This window comes from Lepisma saccharinum, chromosome 4 (genome assembly GCF_977018435.1).
Source record: "Lepisma saccharinum chromosome 4, izLepSacc3.1, whole genome shotgun sequence".
In the NCBI taxonomy this organism is placed as follows: domain Eukaryota; kingdom Metazoa; phylum Arthropoda; class Insecta; order Zygentoma; family Lepismatidae; genus Lepisma; species Lepisma saccharinum.
The window spans coordinates 10,361,388-10,375,763 of record NC_139232.1 but is presented as its reverse complement, the minus strand read 5'-3'; the positions used below and the strand labels follow the sequence as shown (position 1 = coordinate 10,375,763).

The following is a 14,376-nucleotide window of genomic DNA, read 5'->3' as shown; positions in this document are numbered from 1 at the left end:
TTCCATATATGTTTTTTAAAAATGTATTGTTCTTTATGTACCTTTTAAGAATTTATCTTTGTCACTTTCCTGTGGACAAGGCTTGGTTGTGAGATCAGTCCAAGAGGTCGATACACGCCTTCTTTAATAAAGACTATTATTATTATTAACACACAGTGTTCATCCAAAGCTTTAAAAAGAAGTCCTTATGAATGTTGAGAGGTTTACATATCCGTAAAAATACAGAACAAATCACTGAAATATGTTAATATTATATTAGTATATTGAAATATTTTTTTGTAGTCTTCCGTCATCGCCTTCATCCCTGTGTTATTTTCTTAGTTTCGAGTGGAATTATCGAAATTTTCGAGAAATCATATTTTGAACTTTTTCCACAAATACATATAGATTACTCAATAAAAACCTACAGCAATGGCGCAAATACAACATTCTACGTTAAAATATGCATTCTAAAAGCAATATATGTAATATATCTCAAATTATGTACAAATATGTAACATTAAGTTAATATATGGTTCCCAACCAAAGTGATTCGGAAGATTTGACATGTTTGCTTGGCTACAATATTGTCTTACTTCACAATCATTCAAAATATCTTATCCGTTATCCATTTGTATTTTTAGCTTGCTTTTGTGTGTCTGTTCTACCTCCCTAGGTTCATCATGACAATGAAGATGAATGATGAATTGATGAAGCAAAGGAACTCCCTGCAGAAGGTAATGAACCGTTGTCATACTTTCACGATTTTTGTATTACATACATTTCAGAAATAAACTGCAAAACTTGAAAAATAAATCGCAATAAACCGCCAACAGTTCCCCTAGCACCGATCTGGCAACATCGCAAATTCTGCCAGCCGCCAAATCTTTTGTCGCAGACTACAGCGTATCGTGACCAAAGCACCCACATTTCAAATACTGGAGAATCAGGCAGTTTCTAGACATGATCGCGTGCTTCCAAATTGTGGTTAGGTAACATGGTTGCGCTGGAAGGAATGAAAAGTGGCTGACGTCATCTTAAGCGAAAGGGAACCTCCTCACGAGGTTAGATAAGGTTCAATTTTCTCCCGCTGGTGTCTTCAACAACGCCCTCTCTCTCTCACCTTCTGGCAGCCATAACCGTGCATTGCCTTTCAGCGTGTTCCCAAACTGATAAAAGCCACCTTCACGTCTCCCCACCCTTTCTGCTAACTGAATCTATTCGCGATCTGTCTTTGTCAATTTGCGAAGTTGGAAGCCATTTCGCGAGCTGTTTCTCTTCGCAAGACAAACATACCCCCTTCCCTTCCTCCACCTTCAATACAACTGCAGTCTGCTCATTGTGCTTGGGAAATGGGTTGAACAAATCAACTTGGCAAGTATTGCTGAGGGTTCATCCATGCACACACAAAACTGTTGAATGTCCAGGAATTTTAAGCGAGTTCTGGACCACAAGTAACCTTTTTATCTGTAAATTATCCATGAATCTTTTTTCCGGATACATTTAAATATGGTCCAGATCAATTGAAATACAGTCCAGAAACATTTCTTTCGGATCAATTTAAATACGTCCAGAAACATTTTTTCAGGATGAATATAAATGCGGTCCAGGAACCTTTTTTCAGGATAGGATCAGTCTAAATAGGGTCCAAGTTCCGTATTGAAATGAAACAATACGCAGCTTGGACCGAATTTAAATTGTGCGAGAAAAAATGTTCCGGTCCTGTACCGGAACCCAATACAACCCATTAGAATTTATGGATTTCTGGCCCTTTAACAACCCTGCCGTAAATGAAATGTGTGCAAACGTTTTCCAAAGAAAAACATCGAAACATTTCAAACAAGTGCATCGTCCATGTAGAAACATTTCCGGAACAAGGCTTACTAAATATGCCAAACTACGACAGCATTCTTTTTATCAGGCACTCGTAGATGTTCAATTGTTATCAACAACTATTTGAACGAAATAAATATATATCAGTGTTGCAAACACCTTACTTTTTTTTAAAACAATAAATATGTTCATAATAATTCTGAATGCCAGTTTTCGACAGTCACAATCTAGATGACCCATTTTTATTGCTTTCGACTGTACATATGTTAATATTTTATATAAGACATCGACCTGGAATAATGTTCCAAAAAATACGTTCCTGACTACCTAAACACAGAATAAACATACTCAAAAGCAGTGGTTTTCAATCTTCGTGAGACCGCGGCTGGTAAATTATTTTAAAACTTTATATGCTGATTGCCCGGCGTTGCCCGGGTATTTATTTATCCCAATCTTCTATTAGACAGGAAAGTAATGAATTGTAACTATAGTGTAAAATGAACTTGGAGTTGAATGGCATTGGGAGTGTCACTAACTATTGATCTTGGTGACCCCGAAAATTATGGATTCCACACAAATATCGGTCGTTTTCGATTATTTTTACATGTCACCTCACTCCCCCCCCCCCTAGGGGTGCCAGGGGTGTCTTAGCCCCACCATATTTCTTTCCAGATTGTAAGTGATATGTGTTGAAATTGCTCGAGGATAGCAATATCGCACCTTCTGTTTAGGCAACCAACTTCGCCGTGCTGTGTTGCGGGAAGCATAACTAGCAGGATATGACATGAAAATGCCACGCAACAGAATGCTATTTTATGTACCCTTCCGACCCCCCTATGGGTGCCGGGGGTGTCTTACCCCCCACAGTATCTCCTTCGAGATTGCAAGTGATACGTGTACCAAGTTTGGTTGAAATCGCTCTAGGCGTTCGAGAGTTATTGCTGAACAAACATACACATATACACACACACATCCATTTTTATATATATAGAGAAGAGATTAATTAATATGTATCCTTGAAATTATGACCATTTGATTATATCTAGGTTTATTGACTAATATAAAATTGGTTTAAGTCAGTCAATCAACCAATGAATCAAGTGATATCTTGTAGTTTCCTCGGGTTATCACCATTAAATTAATTTGATAAATGCCGATTTTCATACACATGTTGAATTTTGAACACAGAAAAATTTCAATTAATAATAATCTCGATGACAATATTATAATACTAGGGTACTATTAACTATGCGACTATACTGTTAATTTGATACTAATGATGTTGGTTGGAGAAAAGCTATTTCAGGAGAACCTATCCCGAACTGGTATAAGAGATGTCAAGACCCGGTACCGGGCCGCGACCCGAAGGTTAAGGAACACTGTTCTAAAGGATGTATTAGCGAACACTTGTGTATGCCAGCTTCTCCACAGTTACATACTCTAAGTGGATGACGGGTTCGAATTCCGGCTTCTACTCTTTGTGAGTGTTCCGTCATCATTTTGATCATATCACTCATCCTCCTCGTCGCGATTAGCCAATGGTGGCATAAAAGAGACCCTACATAACAAATAATAAGAATTAACTTCTACCTGCTGGTAACGCTACCAATAACCCAGTACTTGAAGTGAGGGGGATGCGTGTGCGGGGGGAGGTGGTTAACAAGAATTTTCGCAAAGCATCCTCCCAGTTGTCTCACTGCCACCATATTAAACCACAGGAGCAATCCCCAGCTAGCTCCAAGACAGGCACGCATCTAGAAATTTCTTTCGGGGGGTCCGACCCAAGTGTCTCAAAATAATATTAATGTTTAAACAAAAATTATTATTATATTAAATTAATTAAAATAGTATTAATTAAAATATTCAAATTAATTAATATATTTTTATTACATGAATAGGTATATAACAACACGTATTCATTATCTAGCTTACGTGTAGTTAAGGACGGCAACATTTGTAAATATAAAACTGCCCTGGCAAGGGAATTAATGTCAAATAGACAAAGAATATTAATTGAATATAAGAAAAGGATGTTAGATACAGTTGACGAAAAGTAAAGTTCCTGGTGATATTTTATGAATGTTATCTTGCAAGTAGTAATAAATCTTCTATATATATAAAAATGGATGTATGTGTGTGTTTGTTTGTTCCAGTATAACTCTCGAACGCCTGGAGCGATTTCAACCAAACTTTGAGCACGTATCACTTGCAATCTCGAAAGACATACTGTGGGGGTAAGATACCCCTGGCACCCCTAGGGTTGGGGGTGGGATGGGGTGACATGTAAAAATAATAAAAAACGACCGATATTAGTGTGGAATCCATAGTTTTCGGGACCGCTGAGATGAATAGTGACACTCCTAATGCCGTTCAACTCCAAGTTCATTTTACACTATAGTTAGAATTCATTATATTCCTGTCTAATAGAAGATTGGGATAAATAAATACCCGGGCAACGCCGGGTAATCAGCTAGTCTTAAATAAATCATCATCTACTGTCATTCAAAGTCGTATGATCACAATATAATCCTTTCCTTCCAATAAGTTTGGAGGAAATAAATATCGCTCGATTAAAGAGAAATTATATTTTCATAATTTAATTTTAGTTATTTCAGTAATCCATTATTTTCATTATTTATTTTTTGTACTTAATAAATATTTCGGGGGGTGCGGACCCCCTGTACCCCGCTAAATACGGCCTTGCTCAAGACTCGACCAAACATCAATCCAGCTAAGAATTTCCGCTAGAAGCACTACAATAACAGACACCGAAAACTAATAATTATAAAATATTTAGGATTTATTTGACGGTGGCTGAACACACTTCTCCTTTCTAGTAGGTTACACATTAATGAGATTCTCTTAAACTCAAAAAGTGGATTATTTCCAGAAGCGAATCCTGAATAAGATATTTTGACTGATGCCATTAAGTCCTCCCACCACCTCTGCCTTCATCTTTAATTCCCTTCCCTCAACCACTCTCGACGAAATTGCTGCAATATTTTGCTGAAGTGTCCCTTCTTTAAGCTCCGGGTTTCTTTGAGGAAGCCTAGAAGAACGAGAATGATTGGGTTATTTTTCTTGCTCGAGAACCCGTCATTGCTTTCATTACGACCTCCCCTTTTCTGTTGTTCCTGCCTGCCTCCAACGTTTTGTCCTGCTCTGGTTCCTCCTCCTTTCCTGGTACGATGAGACACACTTCTTGTATTTACACTCTGGCAACTTGAGGCCAAACCCCTAAAAACAAAGCCAAAGCTGGGAAAGGAGTACTTTTTACGGCACATAATTGCTACTACAATCCACTGTTAAGTATTTTTCAACGTGTTTTTGCATGAAAAGTAAGTAAAGTAAAGGTCACAATATACATAAGCTCGGAGTGTCCATTTTTATGCGTAGTTTAGGGAGAAAATTTCTTTTCAAGATCAGGTATGTTAAAATACCATTTCCACCTTGTTCATAAAAGTAATGACATGACTTTGAAGCAAAATACAGAAATCCCTCGACTTGACCATGTAGACTGATTGTGAAGACACCAGTTAACCGCGTTCTGTAAAGCCACACACACACACACACAGGGTCTCCCCGATGGCGCAGTGGTAGCGTCGTCGCCTTGTAATCAAGGGGTCTCGGATTCGATACCCGGTGGAAGCACATAGTGGTTCGGATTCCACTTTAAACTGTAGGTCCAGTCCCGATTAGTCTTACTGTGCACAAAGTGGACTTAAAACATCAACTCAACTCACACTCACACACACACTATTGAAAGTACAGGGTATAGTAAGTCCTAAGATAGCCACGAGTATTAAGAAAATTGCTGGTAATATTTTTGTTGGAAATGTATTGCATTTACAAAACACAGTCCTCGTAATGAAAATTAAGGGTAACTCGCGAGTGAACAAGTACTGGGCTACAAAGAGTTTCTCTGCGGAGACAGAGAAGAGAAAACAGAAAATAGTAAAAGAGAGAGGAAAGGAGTAAACGATAAAGAGAAAAGTGATGAAGAGGAAGAGAGGGAGTAGAAAGAGATAAAAGAGAGGAAAGGGGTTAAGGGAGAGCAAGAGTAAAACAGCGGACGAGGAAAAATAAAAGATATAGAGAGAAAGAGGAATAGCAAGAAAGGGAAAAGATGAAACAGGAAAAGGGAGAAAGAGGAAAGGAGACAAAGGGTGAAAGAGGAAAAGAGAAATATAAAGAAGGAAGAAAAAAGAGAAATAGAGGAAGAAAAATAATGAGAAAGAAAAGCAGAGGGAGAGAAAAGATGTGAGCTATTGAGAGGAAAAGGAAAAGAGGAAGAGAGAAAAAAAAGAGGAAGAGGAAAGATAGGGAGAGTGAAGGAAAAAGAGTGCAAGAAGGAAGGGAGATAAAGCAAAGAGAGAGAGAAAAACGGTGATAAACGAAGAGAAAGAAGAATGAATGAAACACTTACCTGAGCGTCCACCAGTAGGCGTCTCATGAGAGCCATGGAGGCATGGAGGGCCTCTTGCTCGCCATGTCTCGAGGCGAGATTCAGGTGGTGGGAACCGCTGCTCAGCTCTGCGCCGTACAGCGACCGCACGATCTGCTCATTGAGGGAGTCGAGCGACTGGATAGCTGCAAGCAGAAGAGAAGATCTCATCAAACATGGCGTCTTCACATTTTAGTCAGTTGTATTAATTCAATTAATGTTAATGCCACTGTCAAACTGGAAATATTCATTTCATTATTCGAGCACTTACCTGAAAGAAGAGGAAAATAGAAAAGAGGAAGAGGAAAAGAGAAAGTGGACAAGGGAGAAACGAAGATAGAAATGGCGAGAAAAGATAGAAAAATATGGCAATAAAAGAAGAAAAGGAAAAGAGAAAGCAAGGGAAAGTGGAAAACGGAGAAAGGAAGATAGAGATGGTGAAGCGAAAGATAGAAAATGATAGCAAAAAGAGGAAGGGGTAAAGAGAAAGCAAGAGAAAGTTGAAAAGGGAGAAAGAAAGGAGATGGTGAGGCAAAAGATAGAAAGAGATTTCAAAAGGGGGAAGAGGAAAAGAGAAAGCAAGGTAAATGGAAAAGGGAGAAAGAAAGATAGAGATGGTGAGGAAAGATAAAGAGATGGCAAGAAAAGGGGAAGAGGAAAATAGAAATCAAGGAAAAGTGTAAAAAGGGAGAAACAAAAAGGGAGATGGTGAGAAATGATATAAAAAGATGGCAAGGAAAGAGGGAGAGGAAAAGAAAAAGCAAGGGGGAGTGGAAACAGGAGAAATAAAGACTGTGATGGTGAGGAATGATAAAAAAAGATGACAAGAAAAGAGGAAGAGGAAAACAGAATGAGAAAGTTGAAAATGTAGAAAGAAAGATAGAGATGGTGAGGCGAGAGACAGAAAAATATGACAAAAAATATGAAGGGGTAGAGAGAAAGCAAAGGAAAGTGCAAAAATGAGAAATAAAAGAGATGGTGAGGTAAGATAGAAAAAGATGGCATGAATAGAGGAAAAGGTAAAGAGAAAGAAAGAAGGAGATAGTGAGAAAAGATAGGAAAGATTGCAAGAAAAGAGGAATAGGAAAATTGAAAGCAAGAGAAAGTGGAAAAGGGAGAGAGAAAGATAGAGATGGCGAGGAAAGACAAAGAGATTGCAAGAGAAGAGAAAGAGTGAGAGAAAGAGAGTGAGAGAGAAGGAAAGAAAGGGTGATGAAAAGAGAGTTATTTTCAGTTACTTTACTACCACTTATGGTTAGCTGTGCGGAAGAGAAGGTATAGTTAATCCGGATTTCGAACCAGCAGCATCTAGACCACTAGGAGTTCACTGCATCTCTCTGACACACTCTGCACTCACGCAGCTAGTTGGTTACACCTGCAACACCGACTCGTCTGCTTCGTTCATTTAGTATCGAGTAGTGTATATGGTGTCTGCACCGTTTGCACTGCGTTCTAGAGCGGTGAAGCGTGTGGTGTATGATCAGTTAGGCTAGAATTTTGATTCAAATGCATCTTCTTTTTGGTAAGGTACAAACGTTGCATAAGTAGATAGGAACGTTTTTTACACGTAAGTGAATTAATTGGGATGCCTTTGTTAGGGCATTATTTTTTGATCCTTTTTGGAGTAAAGGTCATTTTTTAAACATTTTAAACCGTTTAAGTAATTTTTGGCCTTTTAAAAGTCATCTTATGCATTTTTCTACATTTTGGTGAAAGAAGGGGCATTTTACATGCAAACGTAACCCTTTGAAGGAGGGAGGTTCCCGACCCTCGTCTCATTGCCCTCAGCGCAGTTCTGAACGACTGTGTATGAAGAAAAAAGACATTCTGTGCAGTATTGTTGACACATGCTGTTGTGTAACAATTCAGCTCAAACAATGTGATTTCCCCCTCTATCAGCAGATACATTGTTGCCGAACGGATTATGGCTCAAAATTCCTCTTTAGCTGCACTCCATGGAATTGAAAGTGACTTAACAGCAAGTGATATTGTTCATTTCAAGTACGCTCCTCTTGTGTCGGTGGAAGTCGAGAGTTTTTCCATGTACAAGGAATTCTTGTCCGACAACCGACAATCATTCACTTTTGAAAATTTGCATATGATTTTCGTTGTGTACAGCAACTCAGTACTTAAAGTGTAAAAGATGACAAAAAGGGAACTTTCTTACTTATACTACCATACGCAATGAACATGTGATAGATACTGTAATGTTAATTTGTAATTTGAATTTCTCTTGGTAGTTTATAAATTTGTTTTACAAATCTTTCAGAATTTTTAGGTCATTTTCTAAGTTTATAGGTCATTTTATTGCATGCATTAGGTCATAAATGCATTTTTTAAAGGTCATTTTTTGGTAATTTTAAGGTTGTCAAAATCCTAGCCGATCAGAAACACACAGATGAATCAACTCCTGGTTAGAAAAGGTGCCTCAAACAAGAGTGACATCTACATAAGGAGTTTCATTCCAGATACAATCATATATTGGTATACTCAATGGGAAAATATCTACATCGTGGCTGTTTTAACTAAAATTTTAGAGGTATAATAACAAACAAATGTTTAGAGTTTGCCGTGCTTGTTGTTGACCGTGGAAATGGACGTTGCTAGGGAACTTGAACAAAGTTAATATTTTCCCCGAAAACTACTGTAAGTGAATTATGCTAGACTTATCGAATTTCAAAATATGAGCATCAGAATTTATTACAGGCGAGAGATAGGAATTTGAGGGGAGTGACTGAAAACAATTATTTTTTAATTACGTTTAAAAATGTGAAAATGATAAAGGACGTAAATATTGCTTTTCCAATTTAGTGTCGCTATTGAATTCGTTTAAACAAAATATCCAACTAAATATCTTGAAATGGTTATTGCTTACTCAGTTTATTATTAAGAATAGTTTGTATAAATGTACAATATTAGAGCCCGTACACACCTAACGTTACATACAGAACTTTCCACGTCGATTTTGATTGATTGATTTAATGTTTTAAGTCCACTTTATGCACAGAAAGGCTAATCGGGACTGGACCTACAGTTTAAAGTGGGATACGAACCACTATGTCACCGGGAATCGAACCCGGGACCCCTTGATTACAAGGCCAGGCTATTACTGCGCCATCGAGGAGGCCAGAGGCCACGTCGAAACTGCGCGAGTCTCTAATAATATCTTCGATTGTTAAATCAAATCACCAAAATACAAAATTAAAGCAATTAGGCAGTGATACTAACCACGATTAACTAAAGTAAAAATACAAATAATAACAATAAAAACAGTCAAAATTCTGGTTGTCGAATTTCAGATAATATCAAAACTAACAACTGCATGGTCACTAATAATAAATAGCATATTGTTTACAACTGGAATTACTGTGGTAAAAAGATCAATATAAGATCTGAAACTGAAACAGTTCGAAAATAAACGATAGCTCGTTTGGCAAGGTTGTTAACTTGTTTTTGACGTGACCAACAGTTTACAACACTTAAAGAAACAGTTCTACATTGCAAATATACAATGTTGAGATTTGTAGAAAACAACTTCGACTGAGCAAAAGACGACCTCCATGACGGAGTGGTTAGAATAGCGCGCCAAGACTCCAGGGGACCTGGGTTCGAATTCTGGCATGGGTGTTCTTTGTGACTGTATATTCATCAATTTCATCATATCTAAGCTCATCCTCATCTTCGCGATTAGCCAAAACCAGCAGAAAAGCGAAGTAAAAGAAAACGAATCTGAATTGGCTGAGAAAACAGTGTAGAAATATATATAAATGGTTAAGTATAACAAACCTTGTTCATATTTAACGTGCTAATTAACACACAGTTACTAAGAATAATTACTCATTTTTTTAGGTATAGTGGTCAGAAAAACACAGCAACGTGCTTAAAACTTTGATTGAATTTATGACTAACTTTTTTTTTTTAACGAAGAACTAAATTTGAACGTGAAAGCTGAAAAAAGTATGTTTGTTACAAGAGGAAATGTTTAATTAAAAAGCCAGTTTATCATTGTGCAGGCTTTTTTAAATTAACTTTTTCTTGTTTCTGTTGAACAATGGATAAGTTTTTGAATTCGTTCTTCAGGCATTACAAGAACAACATGCCCTTGTACTGTCCAATTGCTACGTTTTGTGTGTTGCTAAAATGAACGAAATAAATGCCATTGTACAAATCTCTTTTTTCTTCTTTCACGAAAGAAACTGTTTGACAAAATTGAAGCTATTTCTGCCCTTCCCCACTTTCGTTATCTTCTTTTCTGGCTAGAAGCACGGATACAGAACTAATTTGTGAAAGAAAACTTCGCTTGGCGATATCTTCGAAACTCCTTGTGCACAAATGAAGTTGGGTTGAATGATTCTCAGGATGCGTAACTTTTTGCCCTTGCACAGCAAGGAAATAAGGAGGGGAATCGTGTAAAAGGAAATTGGGACGGAGGCTGAAAACAACAACGAGAATGAACAGAGGGATATTATAGGTTTGGTGGTAGGGGCCATGCGTAGTATCTGCGAAATGAAAAACAGGAAACTTAAATCGGAATGTTTCCGACGAGCGTAACAAGACATCTTTTATGGTTCTTGCTTTCTGTTCGAATTCCTTGACGATTCTGAACTGATCCTTTTTGCTTCCGAATTGGTATGATTATATTAACCGACGTTTCTCAAGCCCTATGAAGTTAATTTAATTTCATTGCTGTGTGTGTTTGAATGGAGATTGGTTCATGGCGTGTTCAAGAAGTAATCGGACCAGTATCATCTCTGATTTGAAGCAGAGGTTTAGTCACCCTCTTGCCCACCCAAAATAAACTACGTACATGAAATATTTTGTAATAGAGCAAGGATCACACTTGGAGAGAGCGAGAGAGAGGGTAAAGGAAATAGACAAAAGGGAGGAAAGATATAGATAAAATGAGAGAGGAAGGGCTAGAAAAACATAGGAAGGAAGAGATAGATAAATAGAGGAAGAAAGAAATAACCAGAAAAAACAAAGGACGGAAGAAACAGCTAGAGATAACAAAGAGAGAAAGATAACTTCAGAAAGAGAGAAGAAGTTTCTAAGAAATGGATGAAGCAAGCTAGAAACGGAGGACGAAAGAAAAGTGAAAAGAGGTAGAGAACAGAAGAAAGGAAAGAGGCAGTAAAAAAAAGGTATGAAACAGACGAAGAGATAAATTGAGAAAGTTATGAGGCAGAGAAGTGGAGGAAGAAAGATATAAAATGGAAAGATATACACACACACGTAAAGAGATAGACACTGGAGTAGGAAGGTCGGGAATAAAGTAAAAGATAGAGTTACATACATGCAGGAAGGAAGAAATAGGGAAAGAAATAAAGAAAAACAAAAAGGAGGTAAAAAACTGTAAGAGAACAACGAGCGGCGAAGAAGCAGCGGCTACCTGAAAATTCTGTAGTGACTGTGGGTTAACTGAGACGATAAAGATGAATTATGAACAGATGAAATGGTTGATTGATGAGTTTACTTGAATTTCCTGTCACTTTCGGCCAATCGCAAAGATGAGGATGAATGGTAAGGAGACAAAAAGAATGAAAGAACAATCACAAACTCACACGAACAAGACAACTCAAGCCCCACGGAGCATTATAATTGCTGTGAATTCAGACGTCTCGTTGTCTGCAGCAATTCAGTACATGCTCTTCTACGTGGAAGGAATGTTGATATTTGGGTGTCCTCACTGACTCTTACAAATGAGATGGATCAGGCGTAACAGCACGCCATAAATCAAAGAATCCTTATCAAGTATAAGAGTTGTTAAACCTTATCACTAGCCGTTGTACTCTAAGGTATTTAAAAAATGCTGCATCAGTAGTTAATCTTCCTGACGTTAATATAGTATACGAGGGCTGCTGGAAAAGTTTCTGCAATCAATATGAAAAAGACATGTGAAATTCTGGGAATGGCTTTATGGTTTTTAAAGTATTCACCCTTAAGATCGATACACTTTTGCATACGCTCAAACCAATTTTGAAAGCATTTCTTCCACTCTGAAGCTGATACCTCAGAAACCGCTGTTCGGAATGCGTCAACAGCTGCTTCAGGCGACACAAATCGCTCTCCACGCATCTTATTTTTCATGTGTGGAAACAAAAAGAAGTCATTAGGTGATAAATGAGGTGAGTACGGACAATGAGTCATTAATTCGACATTTTTACTGGACAAAAAATCAACAGTTTAGTGTGCTGAGTGGGAACTGGCATTGTCGTGGTGAAGAATAATGCGACGATTTGGGTTTGTTTTACGCAATTCATTGATGACCTCTGACAAACAAATTGTTGTATAACACTCAGCATTTACAGTCCTTCGATCTTCTAAAGCTATTGTTGCCACATGCCCAGTATAACCGAAGAAACAAGCAATCATTTGCTTGGCAGCACTCCTCGACCGAACAGCTTTTGTTGGTTTCGGCTTACTTTGAAACACCCAAACAGTGGATTGCTGTTTAGTTTCGGCTTCGTATGAATAGATCCAAGTTTCGTCCCCTGTAACGATGTAGTACACCAAATTTAACTTGCCTAGGTTGAATTTTTTGAGCATTTCTTTACACCAATTTGCACGAGCCTGTTTTTGAGCTTCGGTCAAGTTGTGTGGGATCCAACGGATTGAAAGTTTCCGTACGTTCAGATGACCATGCAAAATCGTATGTATTGTTTTCATACCAATGTTCAAGGATGCCTGAATCTCACGGTATGTCAAATGTCGATCTCTCTCAATCATTTCACGCACAGCAACATCATCACTGGCAACAACAGACGTGGATGGACGACCCTCACGAGATTCATCACTGAGAAATGTGCAACCACGCTGGAATTCGGAAAACCAATTGTACACGGTCATATTGGATGCTGCTTCATCCCCAAAAGCCAAATGAAGTCCCTCGATGCATTGTTTCGGTGTTAAACTACATTTTAAATCATAAAAAATCATTGCCCGAAAGTGTTCACGAGAAATTTCCATTTCTCATTTCTTCAAACTGACGTGAAAAATAAACGAATAGGCTTAAACAGTCAAAAGATAATTTAAACATAAAAAAGGTCTATTCTTCCGAATTTTATAATTGCGGAACACTAGCGCCACTGTTGGTGGTAGTTTGCAGAAACTTTTCCAGCAACCTTCGTACAAGTGGTCATATTGCTGACTTAAAATATATTATAAAGTAATGAGTCAGTAACGAGGAAGAGAAGAAAGAATAATAAACTTGAGTGCAACGGACAGTGAGGGGTCAGTCATTGGAAAATTCGTCCGGGGTAAACGAGGAGACACTCAGTCTTTGCCTGAGAGAAGGAAAGGAGGAATAGGAGAAGCTTTGGGAAAGCTTGTACAGTTAAGTTGCTCTACGACAAGATCTTCATCAACCATAGATAGATAATTATCCTTATATCTAACCATGTGTGATCCAGATTGGAAAGTGTAAAATCTAAGTGTTTGTGTATTTGCCATTCATATGTGTGTTATTGTCACCTCTTGCACCTTACCATCAGGCTAGCCATAAATGGCGAGTGCTCTGTTAATGAGAATGAATGATCATTGAGCTACATCTACCCATCAGGACAGCCAAGGTCCTAGTTACGCAGGTAGGAACACAACGAAATCGCCTACGCATCGACCAGGATTCGAATCTGGTTCCTGTGGCTTCGCAGACTGACTTCTTTACTACAATTGCGATGCTATTCTCGAGGATGAGTGATGATATTATGAAGAGGCACTCTCCATGGCAAGGTCGGGATCCGAACCCAGCACCCACGGCGTAGTGGCGCGCTACGTTAACCACTCCGCCACGTAGGTCGGTTGGTTTGATTGATTGATTGATTGAGTTGGTGTTTTAAGTCCACTTTGTGCACAGTAAGGCTAATCGGGACTGTACCTACAGTTTAAAGTGGAATCCGAAGCACTATGTGCCTCCAACAACGGCACCTCTTGATTACAAAGCGACGACGCTACCACTGCGCCATCGGGAAGTCCTGGAGGTCGGTTGGAATAACACAAAATGATTCAACTTGCCCCTAGCTGGAGTTCGAACCCAGATTCTTCACAATCAAATCGAAGAGAGAGGACGGTGACCCAAAATCACCTTAGTCTTGTTAACTTCAAGTGTTTGCCGATTCGAGACT

At 38.4% G+C, this 14,376-nt stretch overlaps 1 protein-coding gene across 8 annotated transcripts in view; it reads right to left on the bottom strand.

The window, feature by feature from the left end:
• The window catches only part of Liprin-gamma (liprin protein kazrin), a 664,640-nt gene that overhangs the window by 143,055 nt on the left and 507,209 nt on the right, over positions 1-14,376 (bottom strand). For 7 of the 8 annotated variants that reach the window (XM_083120283.1, XM_083120288.1, XM_083120287.1 and 4 more), the window contains one exon: positions 6,239-6,402. The exons of the other annotated variant lie outside the window; for it this stretch is intronic. In XM_083120283.1, coding sequence (XP_082976409.1) covers positions 6,239-6,402 — 164 coding nt within the window. The remainder of the gene's footprint in view (positions 1-6,238; positions 6,403-14,376) is intronic. 8 annotated transcript variants of the gene reach the window in all.